At 41.0% G+C, this 26261-nt stretch overlaps 1 protein-coding gene across 1 annotated transcript; it reads right to left on the bottom strand.

Annotated features, from left to right (window-relative positions):
* Positions 1–759: 759 nt before the first annotated feature.
* On the bottom strand, positions 760–5460 carry LOC150018249 (olfactory receptor 2AG2). Its single transcript, XM_090267682.1, has 2 exons — positions 5401–5460; positions 760–1780 (listed from the first exon to the last, which is right to left on the bottom strand). The coding sequence occupies exon 2, from the start codon at positions 1765–1767 to the stop codon at positions 817–819; it is 951 nt and encodes a 316-aa protein (XP_090123808.1). The 5' UTR covers positions 1768–1780; positions 5401–5460; the 3' UTR covers positions 760–816.
* Between the last annotated feature and the right edge of the window lie 20801 nt (positions 5461–26261).

Raw genomic sequence — 26261 nt, forward strand, 5'->3', positions numbered from 1 at the left:
TACACATATATTCACCTCAAGAATATGAGCTCCTTGCAATTGTTCTGATGTTTTAAAACATACCTGTATGCATGTAATATATATTTTTAAAAATTCAAGCAATATACACAACAAAGGTCTTTCACTGTTATTGACTGTATCTCTAATTCTTACTTTAAACATGATATTCTCAAGTTCTCTTTTATTCATTTTAATTTTAGTTTCAGGCAGCATAAAAATGCTCCATTTAGCCTTTTTCACTATCGCAACATAGACATTGTCTTTATGTGTTCAATATGGGGTGCTCCTTAAGTCCAAAGTATAAATCTATTCTCCTTCCTAAAAAGTTGCTCAAATAATCATTTGCCTAATAAATAAGAAGCCAAATATATCTTCTGAGGACACTTCTCTCTATTAATTGTCCTAGAACTCGATGGAAAGCAGTTCTGCCCTGACGTTAATAGGCTACTGGAGTTTGGTCAGCCTACAACTATCCCTGTTTGTCACTGCTACATGATACTGAATTTAAAACTTAGTGTCCTACCATGTCTACTTGATAATCATGTCAGGACAAAGTCCTACCACAAAGAGAGTCTAGGAAATCTATTCCATGCTTTTCTTCTTCTATTCTTTTTTCAGCATGGGCAGAAGGTCAGGATGATATATCCCATGTGAGTGTGGCTTAAGGTCTCTATGCTCATCCACTATACAGTAGAAGCGAAATGAAAACATTTTAAAGTGTTTGTATTACCTCATACAGAGTGTCATACGAAGGCTGGCTGTGTATAGCATTTTGATTTGGAGAAGAAATGGTGAGAGAGAAGCCATGATCTCTCCCTAGAAGATGGGGTGCGTCTGGAGCATGTATTTTCCCAGGACCCTTCTCAAGGCCCCCATGACCTCCTTATTCCTCAGGCTGTAGATGAGAGGGTTCAGGGCTGGAGTGACAATTGTGTAGAAAACAGAGATGATGTTGTCCTGCTTGGGGCTGTGGAGGGAACTAGGCAAGACGTACATGAAAGTGGCAGCTCCATAGAACATCCCCACCACGGTCAGGTGGGAAGAACAGGTGACTAGGGCTTTCTGCCTGCCCTCATTTGAGGGCATGTGGAGCACAGTAAATAGGATTAGTGCGTAGGAGGCGACAATGGCAGAAAGAGGGAGCAAGAGGAAAGTGACACCTGTCACATACACCATGAGCTCATATCTGGAGGCCTTTGCACAGACCAACTTCAACAGAGGTGGGATCTCACAAAGCAGGTGACTTATTTTCCGGGACATGCAGAAGGGATAGTGCATGGTATACAAGGTATGTCCTAGGGCACTCAAGGATGCCAGGATCCAGGATGTGGCCACCATGAGCCAGCAGACCCTTGTACTCATGAGCACCATGTAGTTCAGAGGATGACAAATGGCCACATACCTGTCATAGGCCATGAAGGCCAGTAGGAGGTCCTCTGCGCCACCCAGCGTCAGCGCCAGAAACATTTGAAGGGCACAGCCCCCAAAGGAGATGGTGTTTTCCCTGCGAAGAAAATCCACGAGGGCCTTGGGAGTGACAACAGACGTAAAGAGAAGGTCCATGAGTGAGAGCTGCCCAAGCAGGAGGTACATGGGCGCGTGGAGCCGGGCATCCACTGTGATGAGCAGGAGCAGCAGCCCATTGTTGGTCAGAGCCAATGTGTACAGAACTGCGAGTGCGGCCCAGAGCAGCTCAGGGGACCCGCTGTCCTTCAGAATCCCCACCAATATGAAGCCACTTCCCAGGGTGGAGTTCCGGTACTCCATTCTCTTCAGGTGCCTAGAAACAAATGTGTACTTGGTGAAAGCCTTCTCAGGAAGTTCACCCTTGTTTTATATTGTCCCATGTCACGATGGGGTGACCAACAGGAATCTCTTTCAATTGATACTTATCTTTGCCTTATGACTTTTGAATTTTTAAATATTTTTACTGAATTATGAGATAGCATGTTGCTAATAGCTAATCATTTAGAATTTCCTTTCAGTAAGATATCTTAGAGAATGAGCCCACACAAGCATCTTTATAGATAGATAAAAAACATACTATCTTCATAATAAAGAAATACAGTGGTTTTTGGTTTAAAACCTAACTGGTCTTCTGCTTAAAATACATTTGAGATTCCAATCCAATGTTGAAGTTTTCTTATCAAGAAAATAAAGCTTTATGACATCTTCTCCTCAAATGTGACATCTTCTCTGCAAATGTGATGCCTGCCTTTCCTTTCCAGTCTCAATGTTGTTGACAGCTTCCTAAAAAGGGAACCTCCCAGCTCTTGAGAACCTTGAACTCTTGTGTTCTGAACTGTCCTCACATCCCTGATGGGCTGACTGCTACCCTTCTGAAGGGAAAAAGAGCCTGAGCTGAATTGAATGGCCATGAAATTGGGTGCAGAGCAAAAGATCCCCAAAACAGAAATGCTCCCCTCAGTCCATGGGTTGGAGGATAAGGGAAGTGGATGATGTGGTGATTAAGATAATTTGTATAACAAAAGGGCAAGCTGGTAGCTAGATAATATCTGTGCTACCACCCAGGGGCAAAAGTGTGTACTGACTTTCAGAATGTATCCTGACTGGTGACACAGCCAGGGAAGGCAGAGGCCCCAGGATCACTGAGTCACTCTTGTCCTGACTAAAAATGGCAGCTGACAGAATGTAAACAGTACAGGGAAACTGGTAAGTGTAGATCATTGTGGAAGGAGTCGGACACGAGGTCACATAGGAAGTTCTGAGTCAGGATTTAAAAGAAGGGCAGGCAGCCATAAGGAAAGGAGGAGCCCTGATGTAGCAGCGAGGCAGTTTGTGGAGGAGCAGCTCCGCCATGGGAGAGACAGGAGCCAGGCTGAGCCATAGCGAGGAAGGGGCAGCCATGAGGGGGAGAACGGCATGCTGCTGCTCTGATGGTGCCTGCTCTAGCTGACTCGGAAGCCACCAAAGACTCTGTTTTGCAAGACGCTGACCTGCTACCTTGCAGATCCAGACTCTACATGGACTCTTGGGACTCTGGAATTATGGAGAGGCCACTCTCTTGGGACTTGTGCCTTCCTGGACTTCACCATGTTCCAGTGCAACATAGCACATGCTTTCCTGGGCTATTATAAGCAAGGAGGCTGAGGACAATGTACCCAGGTCCTGCAGGAGAAAGCTGCCGTGAGAGGATGGCGACTTTGAAACCCACTAATGTACCTTCCAGAGGAAATGGAGAACTGTTTGCACAGCTGGTTTAAGAGAATATAAGGATATGGGCAACCAGTGGGCTTATTTTTGGCTTATAGCCTGGTGGAGAGCAAGGGAAGGGCTGGGTCTCAAGGGGAACAGGGCTCTGGGCTGAAGTGCTCTCAGCCCCTCCTCCCCAAGGTTGGCATCTCGTAAATAAAAACCTGTTTTTCTCAACTTTAATTGTCAGGTCTTATACCAACGCACCACATGCATGGGCCCTTGTTTGCTCAGTTACAGTCAGGCTGGTATAGGTTTTAGAAGTAAACCTGCAGAAACAGTACAAAAGGTATTTGCCTATTTGCAGGTAATGATTCAGGGCAAAATGTAAGAACGATATTTGCAAAGGATGAGGCAAAGTGTTTGTGTTTAGGGAATATGATAAAAGACATGAGCTATGAAAGAAGAGACTTCATAGAAAAGGCCCCAAACTATTCCATTATCTGAGAGTCAAAGCAGGATGCTGAACAGGAAAACGAGACTGCTCTATCTCACAAATAGGGCAAAATGAGGCGGGATGCTGGTCCTGCTGCACCCCGAATCTGTCTGACAGTGCTGTGGAAGGAACTCAGGGGAGAGAAAGTGGAGAGTGTAGGGTCTGTGGGAAAGGGCTCACTTAGCTTGCTCTTTACGAATACGGAGCTCTTTCACAGTTCAATGGAGGACTTAGGAGACACGCTGAAAGAGAAGAATTCATCGCCAAATTCTTCATCTTACCTTTGTATCAACTGCTCCTAATCTTTCTATCTTCTGTTATGACAACATCCTGAGCAACTAAGAGTTGGCATCTTTGTGTGGTAGGATGATAAAATCCTGAAGCAGGAAGGCTCATCTGATCTAGTTCCTTTCATTCATTCCATAAATACTTGCAAAGAACCTACGATGTATTAAGCACTATAACTGAAGGCAGGAAAATTGCATTTTTGTGAAAAACCCATTACACAAACACCTACACTCATCCACAGGTGATAATTGATACATGAAGGAAAATATAGCATCCTATATGAGTCCTTATTTAAGTGAGGTTTCAGGAAAGGATTCCCTAAGGAAGGGACATATAAGCTACAGGCTGAAAATGAACAGGAGGTGGCTAAGAAAGAAAGGGTCAGGGTATACAAGAGAAAGGGAATTATGCTGTGAAGGTCAGGACACTCAATCATAATACAAGAATATCCTCCTTACACTTTTACCACAATGAAGTCTGGGCAAGAAAGCAGCCAGAAAAACATCCCCTGTAAAACTCTCTTAATTCTTTGGGGTCTGAGATCTTTTCTTTGCCTCACAAAGCCAAAACTGTAGGTTTAAACTAAGAAATACTGACTAGAAGACTTTCTTTGCCTATTGACAAGAAGAAAAGACAATTCCAAAGATAATTGCTAGCACTATTTCTGGTATTAGACTTAAAATACATTTGCTTTTATTGAATTAAAAAGATGAATGCATAGAATAACAAAAGGAAGAAAATTGATGGGCACATTTATCCCAATTTCTGGACCAGGAGGGTGGACAGGATTTTAAAGAGCAGGAAAAGGGGCTTAGCTGAGGTGGTGACCCTTAGGACTCAGGTTCCTACCTATGCTTCCTCCCCTAGATGCAGACCCCTGCTTCCTCTCTGTTCTTGTTCCATGGTTCCTCTCCTTTAGGGCCATCTGAAGATAAGGGCCTGAGAACACACACTGGGCCTATGGGGGAAGAGCTCCCTGTCTGGAAAACTGCTGGTGGTAGGAACCTCAGATCAAGATAAGTCAGCAGAGACTGAGATGAACAGAATGGCAATGCTATACTTCACAGAAAATGAGCAGACAGAGTCAACTAACAACACTGAGCTTAGAATTTGTAAGCATATTTTTTGTTATTTTTCTGTGTCATTGCTCAGTATAGCTTTAGAATTTCATTTCTTTCAATTGGCTTTTTCCCTATTTTGGACTCTAGCGTCCAGGTTAAATAGGGGAAAGGTACCACACTTCTCGGGGCACAGCTGAGACTATTAGAAGACAAAATAATCCAGGTCCAAAGGTAAGTACTGAGAGTTTTATCAAGCTGTAGTAGGGTGCCTAGAATGTGAAAGGGAGTGGGTGACTATACAGCCTGAGGGACTAAAGAATCTAAGAAGCAAAGCAGAGCTCTCAACACTGTTCCTCAAGACTTCCAGACTCCACATCCTTGAAACATAGACAGAGCCCTTACCTCAGATGAGCTAGGGCACAGCTGCCAGACCACTCCTATTGCCCTCAGTTACTTGATGGATGAAGATGTTTAAGAAGATGAAGAAAGGAGGAAGTGGTTCTTCTGGCAGGGTGGGGTGTAGGTCTGTGTATGTCTGTGTCTGAGATCAGAGGTCAATGACTCCTCCAATTACTGGCATTGCAAGTCCTCTCTGAGAATAGAGATTGTTGCAGACAAGCAGCTGAGAACTTAGAGCAGCCTCCTGGGGAAGCAAGAGGTGGAATCTCTGCTAACTTCAGTCATGGACTCTCCTTGTGAGAAAGCCCTCACAGCCCCAGTGTGATTCTGACTGAGTTCCTAAGTTGAGGTACTCAGATTTCCACGTTGTTCCTGTCTTGATGAAGCCCATGATCAAAGATGAGCATAGCAGTAATTTGGATAAAAATGTGTGAGAGGAGCTGCCCAAAGGAGATGTTACAGGTACCTCACTGTCCCTGGGGCAACAGTGACTTCAGGCCCTGTCCTGGGAGCAGGAGGCAGAGTGCATATGGTCTCATCCCTTCAGCTTACATGGCTTCCCCTGAAAATGCTGCTCCAGGAAACAAGAGTTTAATGAATCCCTTGGGCAAGTCTCCTCCCACTCTTGCAACCTTTACCCATTAAATGAGCTCTGATGCTCGAGGGCTCGTTTTGTTTCATGTGGACTTGCTAAGTCTGTTTTTAAAACCCTGACTAAATAGACAGTGTCAGTAACTGACCCCCGAAACAAGGTTCCCTGGCTAGCTCTCTGTCCAAATTTTAAAGTATTTCTTATAGGTTCTGTAAATACTGCCACTTTCCATATCACTCTGTGCTTCTACTTGGGGCCATTACCAGCTAGAGGGAAGTGAAATTTGTAGTGCATCTTTCTGTTCATGTCAGGTCTTCCTTCACGGACTTTTATTAGCATCTAAGCACTAATTTATTGGAACTTTCTGTGCTCTTAAGTTCGTTGTTTCTTCTTTCTCCTTCCGCTATTGTATGTGCACGTATCTATGTGTTCTATGTTCCTGTTCTTTGTGACCAGTGGGCTCAGTAGCTTAGAGCTCTAGGATGATGACGCAGCCCCTGGCTCTTCTCATCACTGCCTTAGCTCAGGACATTCTCATCTCATCTCTCATCCAACTCTTTGCCATGTGCTCCTCAATCTTCAGTCTCCCTTAAATCAGTTATTTTGCGAGTAAATGCTGAAAATTGCTACAGGAGTTACAATACCATTTTTCATTCATCTTTTAGAAAACTAAAAATAAGATCTTAATTTTCTATTATAAAAAGAATATGCCTAAGAAAATCACTGCCCATGTACAACAGAGGAAATGTAACAAAATATATTTTTATTTTCTTGATTATAAAAGTAATGAACAAAAATTTTTTTGCATGTGTAAGGTGGAAGAGCAACACTGTTCACGATTAACAAAAACTGGACAACTTTCATGTTCACCATTCGGAGTGACAATGGAAGAAACATTCAAACCTGTAGAGAATTTTTGTGAGTTTATTTGAGCCAAGCTGACAATTGCCAGGAAACAAAAATCTCCACAGATTGAGAAATGCTCTGGAGAATGGCAGTTTAACACCTTATTTTATACATTACAATCAAAGGAGGAGACATAAGCGGGCTACATGAAATCCATTCAGGATAGATTAGGGAGCGGGGAGAAAGCAAAGCAGGAAATCTCTGGGACTGGATAAAAAGTAAAATGGAGACACACACTTCTTTTACATTGGTAGATACACCAGGGTTAACAATGAACACTTACAGCACTTAGAGATGGTATGTCAGAGAACAAGCTACCTATGAGGGCTCCCGTGGTCTCTGCTCCAGTGGGAGATAGTGCCCTGATGGGTCCGGATAAAAGGGAATTATCTTGACATTCTAAAGTTATGTTATCTTAGATGCAAAAAGACAATAGACAGGTCAGTTAAGGTAAAGACTGACCTTTGTGGACAGGATTACCTGCCACAAACTGCTTTTAGTTAGTTTCAATTTCAGACCATCCTCTGTGATTACATTAGGTCTCTGAGCTGTGAGGCTGCCATACCGGCCTCCCCTGAGCTTGTCAGGTTTAGTACGTGGCCCCTTTCCTTCCACAGAAGAATGGAAAAATACTCACACAAAGGGAATTATACAGTAATCAAACAAATAAAACAGAGACATGAAACAACAGAAATAACTGATCATTTACTATTAAATGAAAACTGAAAAGTCCTAAGGATGATGATTTCCCCTCTTACTGAGTTAGGAAAACAACTCAAATGAAGTAATCTACTTATGAATGTATGCAGCTGCAATAAAACTATATAAAATGGAAGGAAAGAGATGATGAACATAAGGTTTGAGCTAATAAGTATGACCAGAAGAGAATGAAAAAAGATAGATTGAGAGTGATGACATGGTTACCTGTCAGATATTTCCAGGGTCCCAGCCTTTGTTTTGAGTGGTGGGATATGATCCAGAATATTCTGAATAAAGCTGACATTATCAAAAATTTTAATTTTCTGTTTGATTTTTTTATTAACACTAATGATAAGAGATCACCACTTTAAAAAAATACCACTGAAGTATCTCACTAGAATAAACAAAAGCTCATATATTTAGCCAGAGAGCACCAACAAATTACAACTATGTGAGAACATTTAACCATTTACTTCTCCACCTTTCTTTATTAGGAATCTGAAGATGCCAGAAACTGTAAAGAAAGAGTGTATGAGAGAAGGAAAAGGATAAGGATAAGGCCTAAATAACAGAAAGAAGGAAAAAAACATCTATACTTGTAAAATGTAGACTCTGCATCAGGCCTGTATGACGCAGAATTAAAGAGAAGCCAATTTAGAGTTTTGTTATTACATGTGACTGGATTTTTATCACCACAATAAAATGAAACTACTTGTTAATACCTAAGAATAACTAGAAAAGTTACATAGCATGACCAAGATTTCATCCAAAAGAGGAGAAGAAGAAGAATTTATAAGGTTGGTGAATGCTACGAATTGTGTTCTGGTATATCCTAAATCAGCTTATATTAATAATTTACTGTTACTATTACAAGATGAGTAATAGTCATACGTACTGAGCATTATATATACACATACATATATATCAAGAATAATGCTAAAATCATTACAATCTCATAAGTAGGTGATATTATTACCCTCATTTTATAGATTAAAAAATCTGAAGTCAGATGTTAAATAAATAGCCAGTGTCACAAATTTTCTACATGAGTGAATCAGAAAGTAAAGGAACTAAAGAATTTAAAGCTTAAAAAAATATAAAATGTTACAAGTAAATACTTTATTATTCTGCTTCTATTATGTCCCTAAGTTATTGATAAAAATTTCTGCCTTCATCTAAAATTTTATAAGTATAAAAACAAACACAGGAGCCTGTCAAGATGAGGAGACAGAGAAGTATGACCCAAAAGGGGGAAAAGATCAAGGTTCTAGTGGGAGAACTAAGCATGAGGAGATAGCCAACCTCACAGATGAGGAGATAGACAACCTTACAGATGTAGAGTTCAAAACACTGGTGATAAAGATGTTCACAGAGTTGACAGATATTCTTGAGTATGGCAACTGCATAAGAGAAGAAGTGAAGGCTATGCTAAAAGAAACAAAGAAAAACCCACACAAAACCAATGGTGAAGGGAAGGAAACTGGGGTTCAAATCAATGATTTGGAACAGAAGGAAGAAAAAAAAAAAAAGCAGTCAACCAGTGTAGAATGAGAAAGCAAGAATTGAAAATAACGAGGAAAACTTCCCAAATTTTGCGAAGGAGATGGACAGATAGGTCCAGGAAGCACGGAGGGTCCTGGGCGAGCTGGACCCAGAGGACCACACCAGGATGCATCATGACTGAGATGCCAAAGGTGAAAAGTAAAGAGAGAGTCCTGGGGGCAGCAAGAGAGAGGCAGAGAGTTGTCTACAAAGCAGTGACTATAGGACTATCAACTGATTTCTCAGAGTACACTTGGCAGGCAGGAAGGGACTGCCAAGCAGTATTCAACGTAATGAAAGGCAACCTACAACCAGGATTACTGTATCCAGCAAAGCTATCATTTGGAATAGAAGGGCAGATGAAGTGCTTCCCAGACAAGGTGAAGTTAAAGGAGCTCACCATCACCAAGCCATTATTATATAAAATGTCAAAGGGACTTACTTAAGGAAAACAAGATCAAAACTATGAACACTAAAATTAAAACAAACTGACAAGTATCAACAACTGAATCTAAAAAATAAAAACAAAATTCAACTAAGCAAACCAGAATAGGAACAGAATCATAGGTATGGCGATCATTTGGAGGGTTATCAGCTGGGAGGGGGGCAGGGGAGAAATTGGGAAATGGTGCAAGGACTAAGAAGCTTAATCAGTTGATACAAAATAGACAGGGGGAAGTTAAGAATAATATAAGAAAGGGTGAAGCCAAAGAACTTATATGCATGACCCATGGACGTGAACTAAGGGGAGTGGGATTGCTGGAGGGAAGGTGAGTACTGGGAAGAAGGAAGCAAAGGGGAAAAAATTTGGGACTACTGTAACAACATAATCAATAAAATATACTTAAAAAAAAAACTGGCAAACACAAAGCCTACAGGAAGCATCTTAACAAAAACATCCAGTTCTTATTTAACAATACTTCCTGTGTAAAGCAAACATTTCTGGGAATTGAGATGAGACCCAGCAATGAAACAGAAAGTTCTTTCTCACTATGAGTGGTTGACTTGAGTAACAGAAAGCAACTGTGGTAGAACGGACTTGTTTGTTTTTGATGCCATGGTATCACTTTGCCCCTTTTACTCATTTAGATAACATTCACTGTGATCTTATCATATACAGAAAATGTGCTCATACTCTGAGAGAATCTGAGATGAACTGAACACAAACTCTGTCATCCATAGACTCATAGCATAGCAATTCACAAGACACAGGCACTGATACAAGATGCTTCTCCCACTGCACCTCAGGAGGGTATGTAAATCATAGCCCCACCAAATACAGTCTTCAGCATATGGGACAAGGGACCCTAATCAGAGCACACAAGAAGTTCATGGCCTCTTTAACAGCCCAACATAACATGGCACTTGAAAGGAGAGAACCTGGTGATGTCACCTAACCAGGAAATTTAGGGCACACTATGGGATGACATATTCAAAATAGTGAAAAAAATAATGGTCAACCAAGAGTCCTGTACATGGTGAAGCTGTCCTTCAGAAGCATAGAAGGGATAAAGACTTTCCTGAGCAAACAAAACCTGAAGGAGCTTATTACACGCCCACCCCCCGCCTCCCGACACACACACACACACACACACACACACACACATGAAAGGGAGTTCTTCAAATAAGGGAGAGCACTAATTAACATCATAAAAGCATAAAGAGGCAGCATAAATCTCCCTGGAAATGGTAAATATATAGTCATAGTGAGATTTTGTAACGTGGTGGTAGTTGTAATAATTTACTTATAACTCTAAAAGTTAAAAAATGAACACACTAAAAATAACCATAACTACAATAATCTGTTATCAGTTATACAATATAAAAACATGCAAACTATAATATCAATAATATAAAGTGTGAGGTGCAGAAGAAATAAAAGAATAAAATTTGCTAATTCTATTAAAGGGAAGTAGTTATCATAATAACATAGGGTGTTTTAAGAACTTTAGAGATCCGGTCGAGATGGTGGCATAGGCAGACATGGCTCACCTCTTTGCACAACCACATCAAAATTACAACTAAGAGTTGGAAAGAAGGACCCTGTTGGAGGAGCATGATGAAGGAGCCTGAGGAGGGTGCCATGATGTAGGAGCATGTTGGAGAAGCATGATGGAAGCATGCCATGATGTGGGAGAGTGTTGTAGCATCCATGCGGGAAAGCAGCAAGCAGCTGTGCAGTTTGTAGTCAGGCTTCGGCCATGCAGCCTGGGCTGGTAAGAAAGCAGGTGTGCTGTTGCTTTGATCATGTCCGATCTCACTGACTCTGAAGCCACCAAGTGAAACTGGAAAATCTGGTGTCTCTGCTGCCTGTCATCTACCAGACCCAATAAGCAGAGATAGGGGTTGAATTTCTATGGGTGCTTTATTCAGATGGTTGGTGATCTGAGAAGACAGCAGGTTTGTACCCTAACAGACCATCTTAAATTCCAGTATAAATCAGCCCTTTTTATAAGAAGAGTAGGTAAGTGGGTTGGAATTCAGGGTAAATGTTAATTGGATAAAAGCTGCAGCATTCTTTCATCTGTGTCCTGGGCGGTTGGTCCTTGTGCCCTGGGCAGTGGTCTTTGTGTCCTGGGTGGTGATCATCTCACCCTGGAGCACAATGGCTCAGATGCCATCCTGATTGCTTGCAGTCCTCCTGAGGCACAGAGGTGGAACTGCTTATGGTCTCCTGGAGTCAAGGTGGGTCATCCTCCAGTTCCTGAAACAATAGCTTTTTACATACATTATTACTAAGCTTATTAGATGTTACCTGAAACTAAAGTTTTCTAACATTTGAGTCCCCCATCACAAAGACTCTGCCTTGCAGGCCTAGACTTTATCTGAACTCTGGGAACTCAGGACATATGGGAAGGACACTCACTTAGGACTTGCGCCTTTCCTGGACTTCACCATGATCCATGTAACACGACACATGCTTTCCTAGACTATTATACAGAGTCTGAAGACAACATGCCCTGAATCCTGAACAAGAAAGTTGGCAGATAAGGAATGGGGGACTGTTGAGCTTGATTTTGGCTTATAGCCTTTTGGGAGCAAAGAAAATGCTGGGTCTCATGGGATAACAGGGTTCTGAGCTGAAGTGCTCCTAGTCCCGCCAAGGTTGGAATACTATAAATAAAGACCTGTTTCTCTCAACACTAGTTCTTGGGTCACACAACAAGATGCCTAAAAAAGAAAAAAAAATTAAAACTAAAATATAGAACGACCAGCAGCCAGAACCATCAGAAATCGAGTTGAATGGAAGTCTGGGAAGTACAGAATTAAAGAAACCACATCTATCGAGCTGGGTAGGAGCGGCACAGATGCAGAATGGGCTAATCTCGAACCCATGTGTGGCGGATAAAAATTTGGGAGAGTCACCTCAGGAATAAGAAGTCCCAGCCACAAACCAGGCACTCCAACCCAGGGTTCCAATGCCAGGAAGATAAGTGCTCACAACTTCTAGCTGCAAAAACCAGCGGTTACTGAGTCGGTGGAAGAAACTGCTGGAGCCCCAAGCAGTTCACCTTAAAGATCCCACACACGAACTCCCCTACTAAGACTCACTCCCTCTGAGCTCCAGCACTGGGGTAGCAGGTCAGAAGGCACCAGTGGCATACAGGGAGGAAGTGAAGTGTCTGGCATCAAGGCAAGCAGAGGCCATTGTCTCTTTTCTAAACCCTCCCCCCACAGAGCTGGCAGACTGATGCCATATCTGAACTCCATCAATATTGTTACAGAAACAGGGGAGTCCAAAAATCCCCGGAGTTTGTGGCTGGGGGATGGGGAGAAGGAAGCAGCTTTTAGAATGCCTCCACATGCCTGAGGCTGATGGCCGGTGTCTTTCATTATGTAAATTGCTTTAATGCATCCAAAGCCTCAGGTGGATGGGAGGAGTCTTGAACCAGGTGATGGTATGGAAAACACACAGAGCCTACGTGGGGTTCTGTGAATGGTCAGAACTATTGGCAACACCCACTGCGTCAGAGGACGCAGTCAGGGATATATAGGCAGCTGTGAACACTTTAGGGGGGGGCACACTCGGGGGCACGCTGGGGGGCACGCTCTGGGGATGTCTCCCTCGCTGGTGAGTGTTCGCAGAGGTGCTCTGGAGAAGGAGAGGAGATCCACGCTGTTTACAGAAAGAAGACAGTTCGCAAGGAGGCTGAGAATCCAGGCGGTCCTGCATTGAGAGCTGGAGGACACCACAGCACAGAAAGGACCTCGCCAATCAGATTGAGTGATTGGCAGCTGCTGGTAAAGCTGAACTGTGCCTAGGAAGTAGGGAAACGGTGTTTCTGACCCCCCTAAAACTGATTAGGTTTGGTAGAGGGGAGGCAAGGATATGTGTAACTGTTAAACAATTTTTCTTTTCACTCAGATATAATATTCAGAGTTGTAATTTTGGCGGCGGGCAATCGGACCCCTAATTAAAGAGCCCATGGGTTTGTTTTCAATTGGAGGAGCCCAGGGATTCTGTAACAATACTACCAAGACAGAGAATCAAAACTGCTCTACCTAGTACACAGAAAGAAAGACAGGGAGGCAGCCAATTGAGGCCGCAAAGAAATATAGCCCAAATGAAAGAACAAAACAGAAGCCCAGAAAAAGAACTAAATGAAACAGAGAGAGCCAACCAGACAGGCAAATTTCAAAACACTGGTGATCAGGATGCTCAGAGCAATGGTTGTGTACAGCCACAAAATAAAGGTACAAGTGAAGGTTATACAAAGTCAAATAAAGACAAATATGTAGGAAACCAACAGTCAGGATTCAAATCAATGATTTGTAACAAGGAAGAAATAAACATTCAGCTGGAACAGAAAGAAGCAAAAACTGAAAAAAAACGAGGAGGATTAGGAGTTTCTGGGACAACTTTAAATGCACCAACATCCAAATCATAAGGGTGCCAGAAGAATAGGAAGAGCAAGAAATGAAAAAGTTATATGAAAACATAATGAAAGAAAACTTACCTGATTTGGTAAAGGAAATAGATATACAATTCCAGAAAGCAAAGAGAGTCCCAAACAAGATGGCCCAAAGAGAACAACACCACACACATCATAATTAAAATGCCAATGGTTAAAGATAAAGAGAGAATCTTAAAAGCAACAAGAGAAAAGCAGAATTATCTACAAAGGAGTTCCTGTAAGACTATCAGCTGATTTCTCAAAAGAAACTTTGCAGGCAAGAAGGGGCTGGCAAGAAGTAGTCAAAGTGATGGAAAGCAGAGACCTACGACCAAGATTACTCTATCCAGCAAAGCTATCATTTAGAATGAAAGGGCAGGTAAAGTGCTTTTCAGAAAAGGCAAAGCTAAAGAAGTTCATCATCACGAAGCCCTGATTACATGAAATGTCAAAAGGGACTTACTTAAGGAAAAGAAGATCAAAACTATGAACACTAAAATTAAAACGAACTCACAAGTATCAACAACTGAATCTAAAAAATAAAAACAAACAACCAAACTAAGCAAACACCCAGAACAGGGACAGAATCATAGGTATGGTGATCATTTGGAGGGTTATTAGCTGGGAGGGGGAAGGGAGAGAAATGGGGAAACGGTGCAGGAATCAAGAAGCATAATTGGTAGGAATAAAATAGACTAAGGGATGTTAGCAAAAAAACCTTACATGCACAACCCATGGACATGAACTAAGGGGGGAGGGATTGCTGGAGGGAAGGGGGGGTACCGAGCAGAGGGAGACAAAGGAAAAAAAAATGGGACAGCTGTAACAGTATAATCAATATAATATGTTTAATATGTAAAAAAAAAAATTAAATAAATAGTAACTATAAGGAAAAATCCTGTAGTAATTACACACACAAATACACACAAAACATGATAGAGAATTCATAGTATACTGATATCAAAGGACATCAGAGCACACACACACAGATCAGCAGGATAATAAATAAGGAGCAATTACCTACAAATCAGCCAGGAAAAAAATTAACAAAATAGCAATAGTGAATGCTTATCAATATTTAATTTAAATATAATTTAATTAGATTCTCCAATTAAAAGACAGAATTGTTGAGTGCATTTTTTTTAAAACAAGATTTGATTCTCTGTCACTGTTCAGCGATTTAAATCACTTAGGGGGACCATATGCCAATGTGAACATTTTATCATTTAAGTACCTATTTATTTGCAAATGGCATTATACTTGGTGTTATTCAGAGTAAGTTAAAACTTAATAAAATTTGCTTTTAAGAACTTTAAATAGAAGATGAAACAATAACGTAGATATATAGCAAGGATCAGGCTTCCGGTCAAGGTGGCAGAGTAGGTTAACACTGTGCTCGCCTTCTCCCACAATATCAAATTACAACTAAACTACAGAACAACCATCATTGAGAACTGCATGAAGTCTAGCTGAACAGACCTCCTATAACTAAGGATACAGAGAATAAACCACATCAAGACTGGTAGAAGGGGTGGAGACAAAGTGTGCTGGTCCAACACCCTTAGGTAGTCGTTAAAAAACTGAAGGGATATCTAAGTTGTGGAGGTCCCCCTGAGGAGCTAGGGGTCCGAGCACCACACCAGGCTCCCCAGCCAGCCCATGGTTCCAGTGCCAGGAAGAGAAGTCCCCATAATTTCTGGCTATGAAAACAAGCAGGGGCTGCAGGTGAGTTGGACAGAGAGCTGTTGGTGTCCCAGGCATTTCTTTTTAAAGGGCCAGTGCAACAACGTACTTGCTGACAGACTTGCTTGCTCTGAGCTCCAGTGCTAGAGCAGCTAAAAAGCACAAAGGACATGTGGGGAAGAACTAAGTTGTCCGGGTTCAGGGTGAGGGCTAGAAGGGCAGCTTTCTCCCAGACAGAAGTGCTGGCAGAAGCCATTGTCCATGTTCTGAGACCCTTATAGGCACAGGCAGATGTCATATCTCAGTCTCCACTGATAGCCTAACACTGTTCACACCATCCTTGTCATCCCTGAGAACCCACCCCTTCCAAAACTCTCAGAAATTTCTAGTGAATTTTCCATACAAACAGCCTGTCTTGGCTCGTGCTATGGATTTTCCTAAAATATCTCCAAGGTTTACAAACCCAGGGAGACAAAAAGTCTCGGGGGGGTGAGATCTGTGAATTTGGAGGGTGGGACACTCAGAGAGGGGTTCATGCCATTTTTGGTCAAAAACTGCTGAACACTCAGCATGGTGTTGGCAGGTGCCTTGTAAAACACCCATCATGAAATGGGCAAATGCATTGAAGGAGTCACAAAAAAAAAAAAAAAAAAAAATTCACTGAAGCTGAACTCAGCCTCTCACAAAGCCAGCTGGTACACTGATACAGATAGATTCCTAGAACACTCGTCCAGCAGGAAGCCTGTACTACAATGGGCCCACCCTCTGGAAGATCATTCCGTTTTTGGGGGATCCTCCCTTGTATACCACACACTGTATTGGAACTGGGATATAAATATGGAAAAGACAGGTTCTCGGTGGATGGACGGCCACAGAGAGGTGGGATGTTTCAGGTTTACGAGATATCATATAAACAAGCAAACAGCTACAATGAAGCACAGTGTGATAAGAGCACAGAAGAGCTCAGTATAGGTCCCTGAAAGAGAATTGGGCAGGTGTAACAGGAATGGGAGTAGGAAATATGGGACTATGTGGGTAGAACTTCTGGAGAAATGGGAAAAATGAGCATGAGGTTCACCGGGAAGAATATGCATGTGTCAGACTTACAAAGTTTGAAATAGAAAAAGAACAATGGAGCATGAGGTACGGGTCTACAAGCAATACCATAATGAATTATATTATGGACAAAGATAATAATCCACAAAATGAAATGCTTTACATGGTTATAGGTTTGAGGGCGTCAAACAAGAAAGAACTGAGGATACAAATTAAACAAAATGTTTATTTGGGGTCTTACATATTCGAATCCTGGAGACACAATTTCATGAGGAACCTGCAAAGTGCTCTGGATAGGGAACGATGTGCGAGAAAGGAGAGTTCATAAAGGCAAAACCACAGGCTTAAGCGAATTGTTTTAAAAGAATTATGATTGGTATAGGCAGAAATAACATTAGTGTATATTTAGAATAGGTTATTATGTTAGTTTCTTGGCTGGAGTTCAGCAAAATAAGCCTCATTCTGAGAAATGCAACAGGATGTAACTGTTTGTGGTGGGCACAGTTTTAAAGTTCACATTCTATCAGGGTGTGAAGGTGAATAAAACCAACTTCCCCAATGAACTCTTGACTCCATTTTAGGGCCCTTGACTTTAGTGACTCCACTTCAGATGTTTCTGTTCACAGGAGAAAACGGTCAGAAATAACATAACTAAATAGCTCTATTGTAAAAGAGAACAGTGAAATTCTCTTTCTCACCATAAGCACATAATATGCTTTTAGATTTCTGCTCTCTTTAGCGCTGAATCATCCAAATCAGCTAATATAATATTAAAACGTTTGTTAGTTTTAAAATCAATAGCTGTAGAAAAACAGCTATTTCTAGCAAAAATATCTTTTATGAGAAATAAAAACTAACAAGTTTAATTAGTACTGAAAGCATGATCCTCTCTACTTTTGGGTGATCTGAGAATTCAAACATTAAGGCAATTAAAGCAATTTTCCTGAGGAAAAAAAACTATAATGTGCTCGTGTCTGTTCTCCAAAACTATTTGTTATCCTGTTTCTGCTTTGTTCATTATCTTGTGCTCACCTGACCCTCACCAATGGTACACACACACACACACACACACACACACACACACACACACATCAACATTAGTCTTCTATCTGCAAAAATTTTAAAATCCAGTAAAAAATAAATAAGCAAGCCAACAAAAAGAATTCATTTTAATCGGCTGATTGAAAATGACCATCAACAAAATGTATGAAACCAACCCTGGCCAGGTAGGTCAGTTGGGTAGAGCATACTCCCAGTACACCAGGATTGGAGGGGTAATCTCTGGTCAGGGCACATACAAGAAGCAACCAATCAATGCATAAATAAGTGGAACAACAATTCAATGTTTCTCTTTCTTTCTCTCAAATCAAGAAATAGAAAATTTTTAAAAAGGGTGAAACCAGTTTTTTACTTCCTGCTTGGGAAATAAATTCAGCCACCTGTCTCGGCTGCAGATGTGAGTCAGCTACCTACCAGACTCTTGTTAAAGAACCTACTCTACATGCAGGTCTCTCAGATCAATCTGAAGACACAAGTTTGACCTCAAGGAGACAGGTAGGTGAAGAAGAAGGGAAATGGGTAGACAGAAAGACACAACAACAGACTCAGAGACTAAAACGGACACAGAAATTGATGAAAATAGCTGTAGGGAACAGTTAAAGACACAGGGAGATTAAAACATGGTAAGAACACCAAGATGAATCTGGCATGGTCATTGTTTCAAAAACAGCTCCAAATCTGAAGGAAAGGGAGTACACTATCTAAACAGACAGTTAAACAATTTACTAATTTCTATTAAGTCTAAAATTAGGTAAAAAGAGACTTTATTTGAAAGAATTATTGCAACGACGGGAAGGAAACTATTGCAATAGGGAAAGCAATCTAACTATAGAGATGCAAGCATCTGAAAGGCAGGGAGGAAAGAATTTCTTTTATGGGAAAGGGTCAACGAGGTTCTTCCAGAAACAACAGGGAGTGGGATAATAAGGGAGATATTTCCCCTGAGGTCTACTAATTCTTCAGAGATGTCACTAAGGAGTGGTTGTTTGCTGGGCCAAGAGGAGATTGAGTCAAAGTTCAGGAGTCTAGAGAAAGAAGAGAAACTTAACTCATGTTTAGGTTACATTATGAAAATATATTTACATAAGAAACTTTGTTTCAGTTGAGCAGTGGGGATAAAGAGCTCAGCAAATCTTATTTGTGAGGCAAAGAATGGGAATTTAAAGGGTCTGTGTCTGGCTTCATTATAAGTGAAAAAGGGAGGCATTGCTGAGTCTTATCTTTAGGAGCTAAGTCATAAAGGAAAGAATGGTTCTTCGCAGGTAGCTGTTTATTAAAACACATGAAGGTGGACAGATTTCTTAAACTGTCTTCCAGGAGTACAGAGCTCAGGAAAACTTTAACATTGTTATTATGGCTTATGTAAGTAACAGGTGCTATTTCAAGCATAGAGAAGAGGGGTACTGACTAAACCTGGAAGATACATGGAAGGCTTCATAAATAAGGGGAAACTGGAACTGGGTCAGAAGTATAAAAACCTAAGCAAAGGAATGGGAAAGGGCTCATGTAATAAGATATTGTAGGAGAGGAAAACATTTCCTGACTTTCTTTCTGTGTTCATTGGCTGGTCTAATAATTAAATTGACGTAAGACAGATTAACAGGAGAAAAGAAACTATAATTACATATATATGGGAGCCCACTGTGATAGGATATGTGTGTTAAAATACTAAGTTTGTGCATTCTGTTATACAACAATATGAGAATAATACAGTTTTGGTACCTAGAAATAGGGTGCTGCTGTAACAAATACCTAAAACATAGGAACATCTTAGGAATCATGCAAGTGAGCAGAAGCTAGAATAATTCTGAAGAGCATGACAGACAAAGCTTAATTGCCTTAAATAGACAGAAATCTTGACTTTCAGAATGCTGCAGTGGTTATTCAGAAAAAGTGAGAAACAAATTATAAGAAAGTGGAAGGAAAATATTCTTGTTATGTAGTGACAGAAATCTTACCAAAATTATGTCCTGGCATTACATGCAGAGCAAAACTTACAAGCTGGTAATATATTTAAGGTGACTTCCAAGGGAAGTGTTAAAAGTGCCTCTTGATTTCTTCTTGCCACTTATTATAAAATTTGAGAGCGAAGAGATAATTTGACAAAATAATTGTTTTAGAAAATAAACCAAGTCCTCATAATTTTGAAATTTCTCAGCCTCTCTAAAAGAAAAACACTTTAGGATTAAGAGATTCACTATGATATATAAATCTCTCCTGGGTATTACTATACAATCTTTTGTGAATTCCTGAGAAAGATCAGAAAGTAATTGTTTTAATCCATTATGAGAATCTTTACCTTTATATAGGAGAGTTCAATCTTTTTACATTAAAGCAATTACTGTAAAGGGACTACATCTGCTATTTTGTTTTTTTTTTTATGTTATTTATTTTTCTTCCCCAACTCTTCTATTACTGCTTTTTTTTTTTTTTTAGTAAAATATCAATGGGGTTCTTTTTAATTTCCTTTTCTGTATATTTTAAATTATTTTAGTATTAGTTGCCCTGGGGTTGACAATGAACTTTTAACCTTATAACAATCTATTGTGAACTAATACCACATTAGCTTCCAGAGATATACAGAATTCTGATCCTATGCTGCGTCAAAAATTACCTCTTTATACATTGTATGGCCATATAATATAGATGTATAATTACTGTTTTATGCATTTGTCTTTTCAATCAAACTGGAAAGAAAAGGGAGTCAATAACCAAAAATACAGTAATATTGGCTTATATTTTCCTAAATAGTTACCTTTACCTGTGTTATTTCTTCATATAGCTTCAAGTTACCATCTAGTGTCATTTTATTTCTATCAAAAGGACTCCCTTTCTCATTTTCTGTAGGATATACTATTGCGTGATGAAGTCCCTCAGCATTTGCTTATCTGGGGCAGTCAATTTCTTCTTTATTTTTGAATGATAGCTTTTGCCAGAGACAGGACTATTGGCTAACAGCCTTTTATTGCTTTGGTTTTTTTACTTTAAATATCATCCCACTGTCTTTTAGTCTCTGTGGTTTCTGCTGAGAAATTTGACTTCCTTTTTTCTTTTCTTTTCTATTCTTTTTCTTTTTTTTCTTTCTTTCTTTCTTTTTTTTTTTTTTTTTTTTTTTTTGAGGCTCCCTTGTATGTGGAAAGTCATTTCTCTTTTGCTGCTTTCATAATTTTCTCCTTGTATCTTCTTATTTCAAAGGTTTTATTGTAATATATTTCAGTGTGGATCTGCTGTGTTTGTCTTGCTGGAGTTCACTGAGTTTCTCGAATGTGTAGATACATGTATTTTTTTAAATTATTACCTTTATGGCCATTGTTTTTTCAAAATTCTTTGCCATCCCTTTCTCCTCCTCTCCTTCCAGTCCTCCTATTATGTGGGTTGTGAGATTGATGGTGTCCCACAGGTCTTGCAGGCTCTCTTCCTTTTTCTTTATTCCTTGGTCTTTCTACACCTCAGACTGAATCACTACAATTGACTTATCATTAACTTTTATGACTGTTAATTCTGCCTTCTCAAATCTGGTATTTTTGAACAACAACAACAAAAAAAGAGGTTCTGTAATAAACCAGAGACTGAAAGTAACCTCACAAGGTGATCTGATTATAAATTTCTAACTGGTCAGGTCATGATGAATAATCATGCCCCAGACCTGGGACTTCTTTTTTATTTTATTTGTTTGTTTGTTTGTTTGTTTTAAATCTTCACCCAAGGATTTTTCTTTTTATTGATTTTTTTTTAAGAGAGAGAAAAAGTGGGATGTGAGAAAAACACGAATCAGTTGACCCACATACGCATCCTGACCAGAGATTGAACCTACAACCAAGGTATGTGCTCTGACTGTGAATGGATCCCTCAACCTTTTGGTGACTGGACAACGCTCCAACAAACTGAGCCACCTGGCCAGAACCCTGCACCAGCTTTTGTAGTAAAAGACAAGCTCTGTTCATTTTCTTGTGCATCTAGGTTAACACACCTTTGAAACACAAGAGTAATCCTCTTTTTTCAGACCCTTCTGAATCATAACTACTCTCAAGGGAGCATTGAGATATTCCTTTCCTAATGTCATTAGTTTGGTTCACATAAGCTCTTATGAAAATTTTCTACAAGTTCAGATGTTCTTATGTTGACATTCATTTATTATAATTTTCAACTTCAGAATTTGCAATCTCTTTGAATAATTTGCATCTCTTTACTGATGGTCATTATTTATAAGACAGCATTTCTCTGGAGTCCCAACTCTTTGTCAGTGGATCTTTGAACATATTTAAGCCAATTAATTTAAGATTCTTGCCAAATGAGTCCTGTGACTTACTTCCTCATGGACAGTTTCTGTTACTTTTTCTGTGAGCATATTTATATCAGTTCATTTAAAGTCCTTACCAAATGAGTCCTGTGACTTGCTTCCTCATGGACAGTTTCTGTTAATTTTTCTGTGAATGAGTCATATTTTTATTGTTTCTCTGCATGCTTTCTAACTGTTTGTAAAAATAAAGATTTTTTAATAGCTCTAATGTGGTAACTATGAAAGTCATATTCTTCCTCATAATTAAGGTATTTTTTTTGCTTGGTTGCTGTGGGTGGTAGTGATTTGTTTAATGACTTTTCTACTTTTTCCTGTAAAACTGCATTTGTGACGTGTAGTCTCTAAAGTGTGTTTCTTAATTTATGGTAAGTTCACACGTTGGTAGAATTTTTCTTAAATGCCTGGGGCTAAAACAAAACAAAAAAACTCTCTTAGCTTGTTGGCTCAGTGTTTAGCATCCCCTCAGTGCCTAGCAACCTTTTACCACATTGTCTTAGCCTTCAGTTTCTGCTTGTCCTGAGCCTAAGAATTTTTAAAAATATATTTTATTAATTATGCTATTACAGTTGTCCAAATTTAACCCCTTTGCTCCACTCCGCCCAGTACCCCACCTCCCCTCTAACAATCCTGCCATTAGTTCAGGAAACCTCAATTCTATTGGCATTGAGCTGTTCCTGGACCAATTTCTTAAGGCAGTTGAGCCTCTCTCCTTTCAGCGGCCACTGATCAACCCAAACCGGCATGTTGGACAACCAGGTAAGAGATAGAGGAAAGGCACAAACAGTGGCTACTACAGAAAAGGCAATAAGGTGATCTGAATTCCTCACTAGGTTAAGAAGTCCCATCCCCAAATGTTGAGGGGGGCTGCAAAAACTTAGGGACATATCTGCCCCTCTTGCCACTCTGTACCACAGCATCTGAGAGTCCAGAGGCTTTGGAGAGGCTGTGAAGCCGCTCCAGTTTCCTGGATAGTAATATCAACTTCAATAAGGGGCTAATCATCTGGCCAATGGTGGTGGAAAATAACAGAAATATCAGCTACAATATCCAGCAATCCAAGGAAGTCCTGGCCTCTAATGGAGACTTTCAAGATGGTTTTATTAAGTTCAATTGAGGCTGACCAAAGCACTGACTGATTATTGATGCTTCTGAAGCCTCCGTCCACTCTAACAAAATAAGGGAGTAGAAGTTTAGCAATTCTTGTCTGAGATGGTATAACATGGTAGCTGAAAGTCTGAGTCTATAACCACAGGTTGAACTACGACATCTTGACAAGTAAAACTAGATCTTCAAATTTTTAGACCAAACATCCCTTTTAGTAAAGGTCCCCCACCTCCCGTGAGGACCTTAACTTTCATTCCTTGTTCTTTTAGGATAAGCTCTCTGGTGGTGACCAGGTCCAGACCTGCACTACCCCTTGTGGTGATGCGGAGGTCAGTAACGTGACGCTTGCCTGGTTCCACAGCAATTGCTGATCGTTCCTGCCTGCTGGGCTCCTGTTTGGGTTTGGGGTGTCAGAGCTCACACCCCTCTACACGTTTTCCTGAGGATGGAGAAGCTTGCCATCCTTATCATATTTAGATAGGCATTGATTAGACCAGTGCTTTCCTCTGCCACAACGAGGGCATACCTTAGGCTGAGGGCCACGGTTATCCCCCTTCCCCTTGCTGTGACATTCCTTCTGCGTATGGCCAGGTTTCCCACAATTAAAACACTTAATGTTGCTTTGAAGAACAATGTCGACTGCAGCCGTGGTAGCGGTGGCAGCAATTCTAGCCCTATGCTCCTCTGTTCCTATGTCCTGACAAGCCTTAACAAATTAACTAATATCAGTGGCCATCAGCCAGATAGAGTTAAGGGCTGATTGGCAGTCCCAGTTTGCACGGTCCTAGGCCAATCAGAAGAGTAAGGCCATAGCGGCCTCTTCACTCTCAATCTGTTTCTGAATGGCTTCCTGGAGTTTGCCAATAATATTTAAATAAGGTTCAGTAGCTCCTTGATGAATGTTAGCGAAGGAGCACGTAGGCTTAGTCCTGGTGTCTGGAACAAGTTTAAATGCTCTGAGAGCTGCAAGCGAACTTTGAGCAAACACTAGAGGATTCATCTTATCCTGTTCTTCGGGGTCGGCAAATTGTTCTACCCCCAGAAACATTTTAAAGGTGCCCGGCCTCCCGCTCGCGTTATTCTCCGTAGCCTGCATGTGTCATTTCTCTTGATATTCAGATTTCTAAACTGAGAATTGAATGGGAGTCAGGAGAGTCTGCGCTAAAGCAGTCCAGTCACAGGGGGCCATGCGATACATTTCCATAATAGCAGTGAGGAGCCCAGAGGTATAAGGAGATTGAAGCCCATGCTCTTTAATACTTTACTTAGGATCCTTATATATCTCGAAAGACATGGGCTCGTGAGTGGGTGTTTCACTGCTCTTCTGATGTTAACAACTATAGGAAATGCTTGCATAGCTTCACAATCCCCTACTTGCATGGCTGTAACAAACATTTCTGCATTATGTGGGAGCCTTTAGAAGGAATGGTATCAATTGGTGGCGGCTGGGGAAGCAACTCTGCCGGCAGAGGGGGCAGATGTTGCCCCAAACTCTCTTGTTCAACCTCCCACTCAGGGGCATTTCCTTCCAGATGCTCCTCCACCCCACCACCCCCATTGTAGACTCAGAACAGCCTCTTCATCCTCAGTAAGGGGAACACAATCCTTGTCCTTCGTACAGGCATTCTCAGGGTAGTTGTAAGTATTTTCTTCAGCCTTATAAGCCCTGGTTTGCAAAAGCACCAACACCGCTCTAACCAATCCCCACGTGACCAAATTTTGAGCTCTGATGTTGGTGCCACTATCCTAGAGCCAAGTCAGTTTCTGCCCAACCCTTTCCCAAACATCTAGATCTAACTTCCCTCTATCAGGGAACCAAGGGCAATGATCCTTGACAACTTTTAAAAGCGCAATTAGATTTTCCTCTACTTTGTATCCCAAGCATTTGAGCAATTGTTGAACTACTGGGAAGTAAATCTCCTGTTCCTTAGAAAGTCCATTCCCCATGTTTCCTTTGGTGCTGAAAGAATGGCAGACAGACTAGTTTCAGTTTCAAAATTCCCCGATCCCCCCATCTACTGCTAAACTCAGCTAGGGTTTCTTAAGTGGGGAGAAATAAAATGGTGGAGGATGTGAAGGGAGAAATGAAACAGAAATGGCTGAAAAACTGGCTTTATACCTTCCCCTTATGTTTGACAAACCAGTGGATATACCTAAAGTCAGTACCACTGTCCCTTACCATGGGATGAAGGCGCCAATTCCCATTGATCTAGGTGTGCCTATCGCAGCAGTGGCTCACAGCCTCCCAGTGTGGGTGAAGCCTGAAGATTAAACCCCGGGCCCCACATTGGGCGCCAGGCTGTTGGGGATGCCGAACCCGCAGAGATCCCCTGGTGTTGCAGATGAAATGAAGACTTCCCAGGCAGTTTGTGCTAGGGGAGAGAAGGCCGGCAAATGTCTGAGAGACAAATGCCTCGATTGCCTTTCTCCAAGGTCTTTTATTGGGTGTAGTGGGCTTAAGGGCATATAGCATGCATGTAAAGCTCATCAATCAATGTTAAATAGTGCTGAGTACAGGAAACAGATATTGTTCAGGGATAACAATTGAATGAACTTTGAGATCTCCCTCAGGTTATGGTGTGTTGGACTCAAAGACTTCAGATGGCCATAAAATAGGGAGGGTGAGTTCATTTTGAGTTAAAGTTAAGACCTCTGCTGCTGGTACAAGAAAGCAATCAAATGAGGTAAAATAACAGGGCAAGCTTCAAAGGACATAAAGCATTTTCTCATGGCCCAATTCCCACCAGGGCCCACTAGCTATAACATTGAGGCACATATGCACCCAGCTTTCCTGGTCTTCCAGTCAGGTCTTACAGGCTTTATTTCCTTCACCTGGCCTGTGTGGGGCTCCAAGACTCGATATATTCCCAGGGGGAACCAGACACTATACAACTCTATTTTCTGACAGTTCTGGTTGTCATTTGTTTTGAGAAATAGCTGTAATTCTCTCTGTGGTTGTGCAAGGAGGCAAAGTATGTCTACCTATGCCTCCATCTTGACTAGAAATCTAATAGAGGTAAAAGCTTAG

Source organism: Furipterus horrens, unplaced genomic scaffold (genome assembly GCF_987537825.1).
Source record: "Furipterus horrens unplaced genomic scaffold, mFurHor1.1.pri manual_scaffold_2, whole genome shotgun sequence".
Classification (NCBI taxonomy): domain Eukaryota; kingdom Metazoa; phylum Chordata; class Mammalia; order Chiroptera; family Furipteridae; genus Furipterus; species Furipterus horrens.

Coding starts and splice junctions, on each gene's coding strand:
- LOC150018249 (XM_090267682.1), bottom strand. CDS start 1,767: ATGGAGTACCGGAACTCCACCCTGGGAAGTGGCTTCATATTGGTGGGG.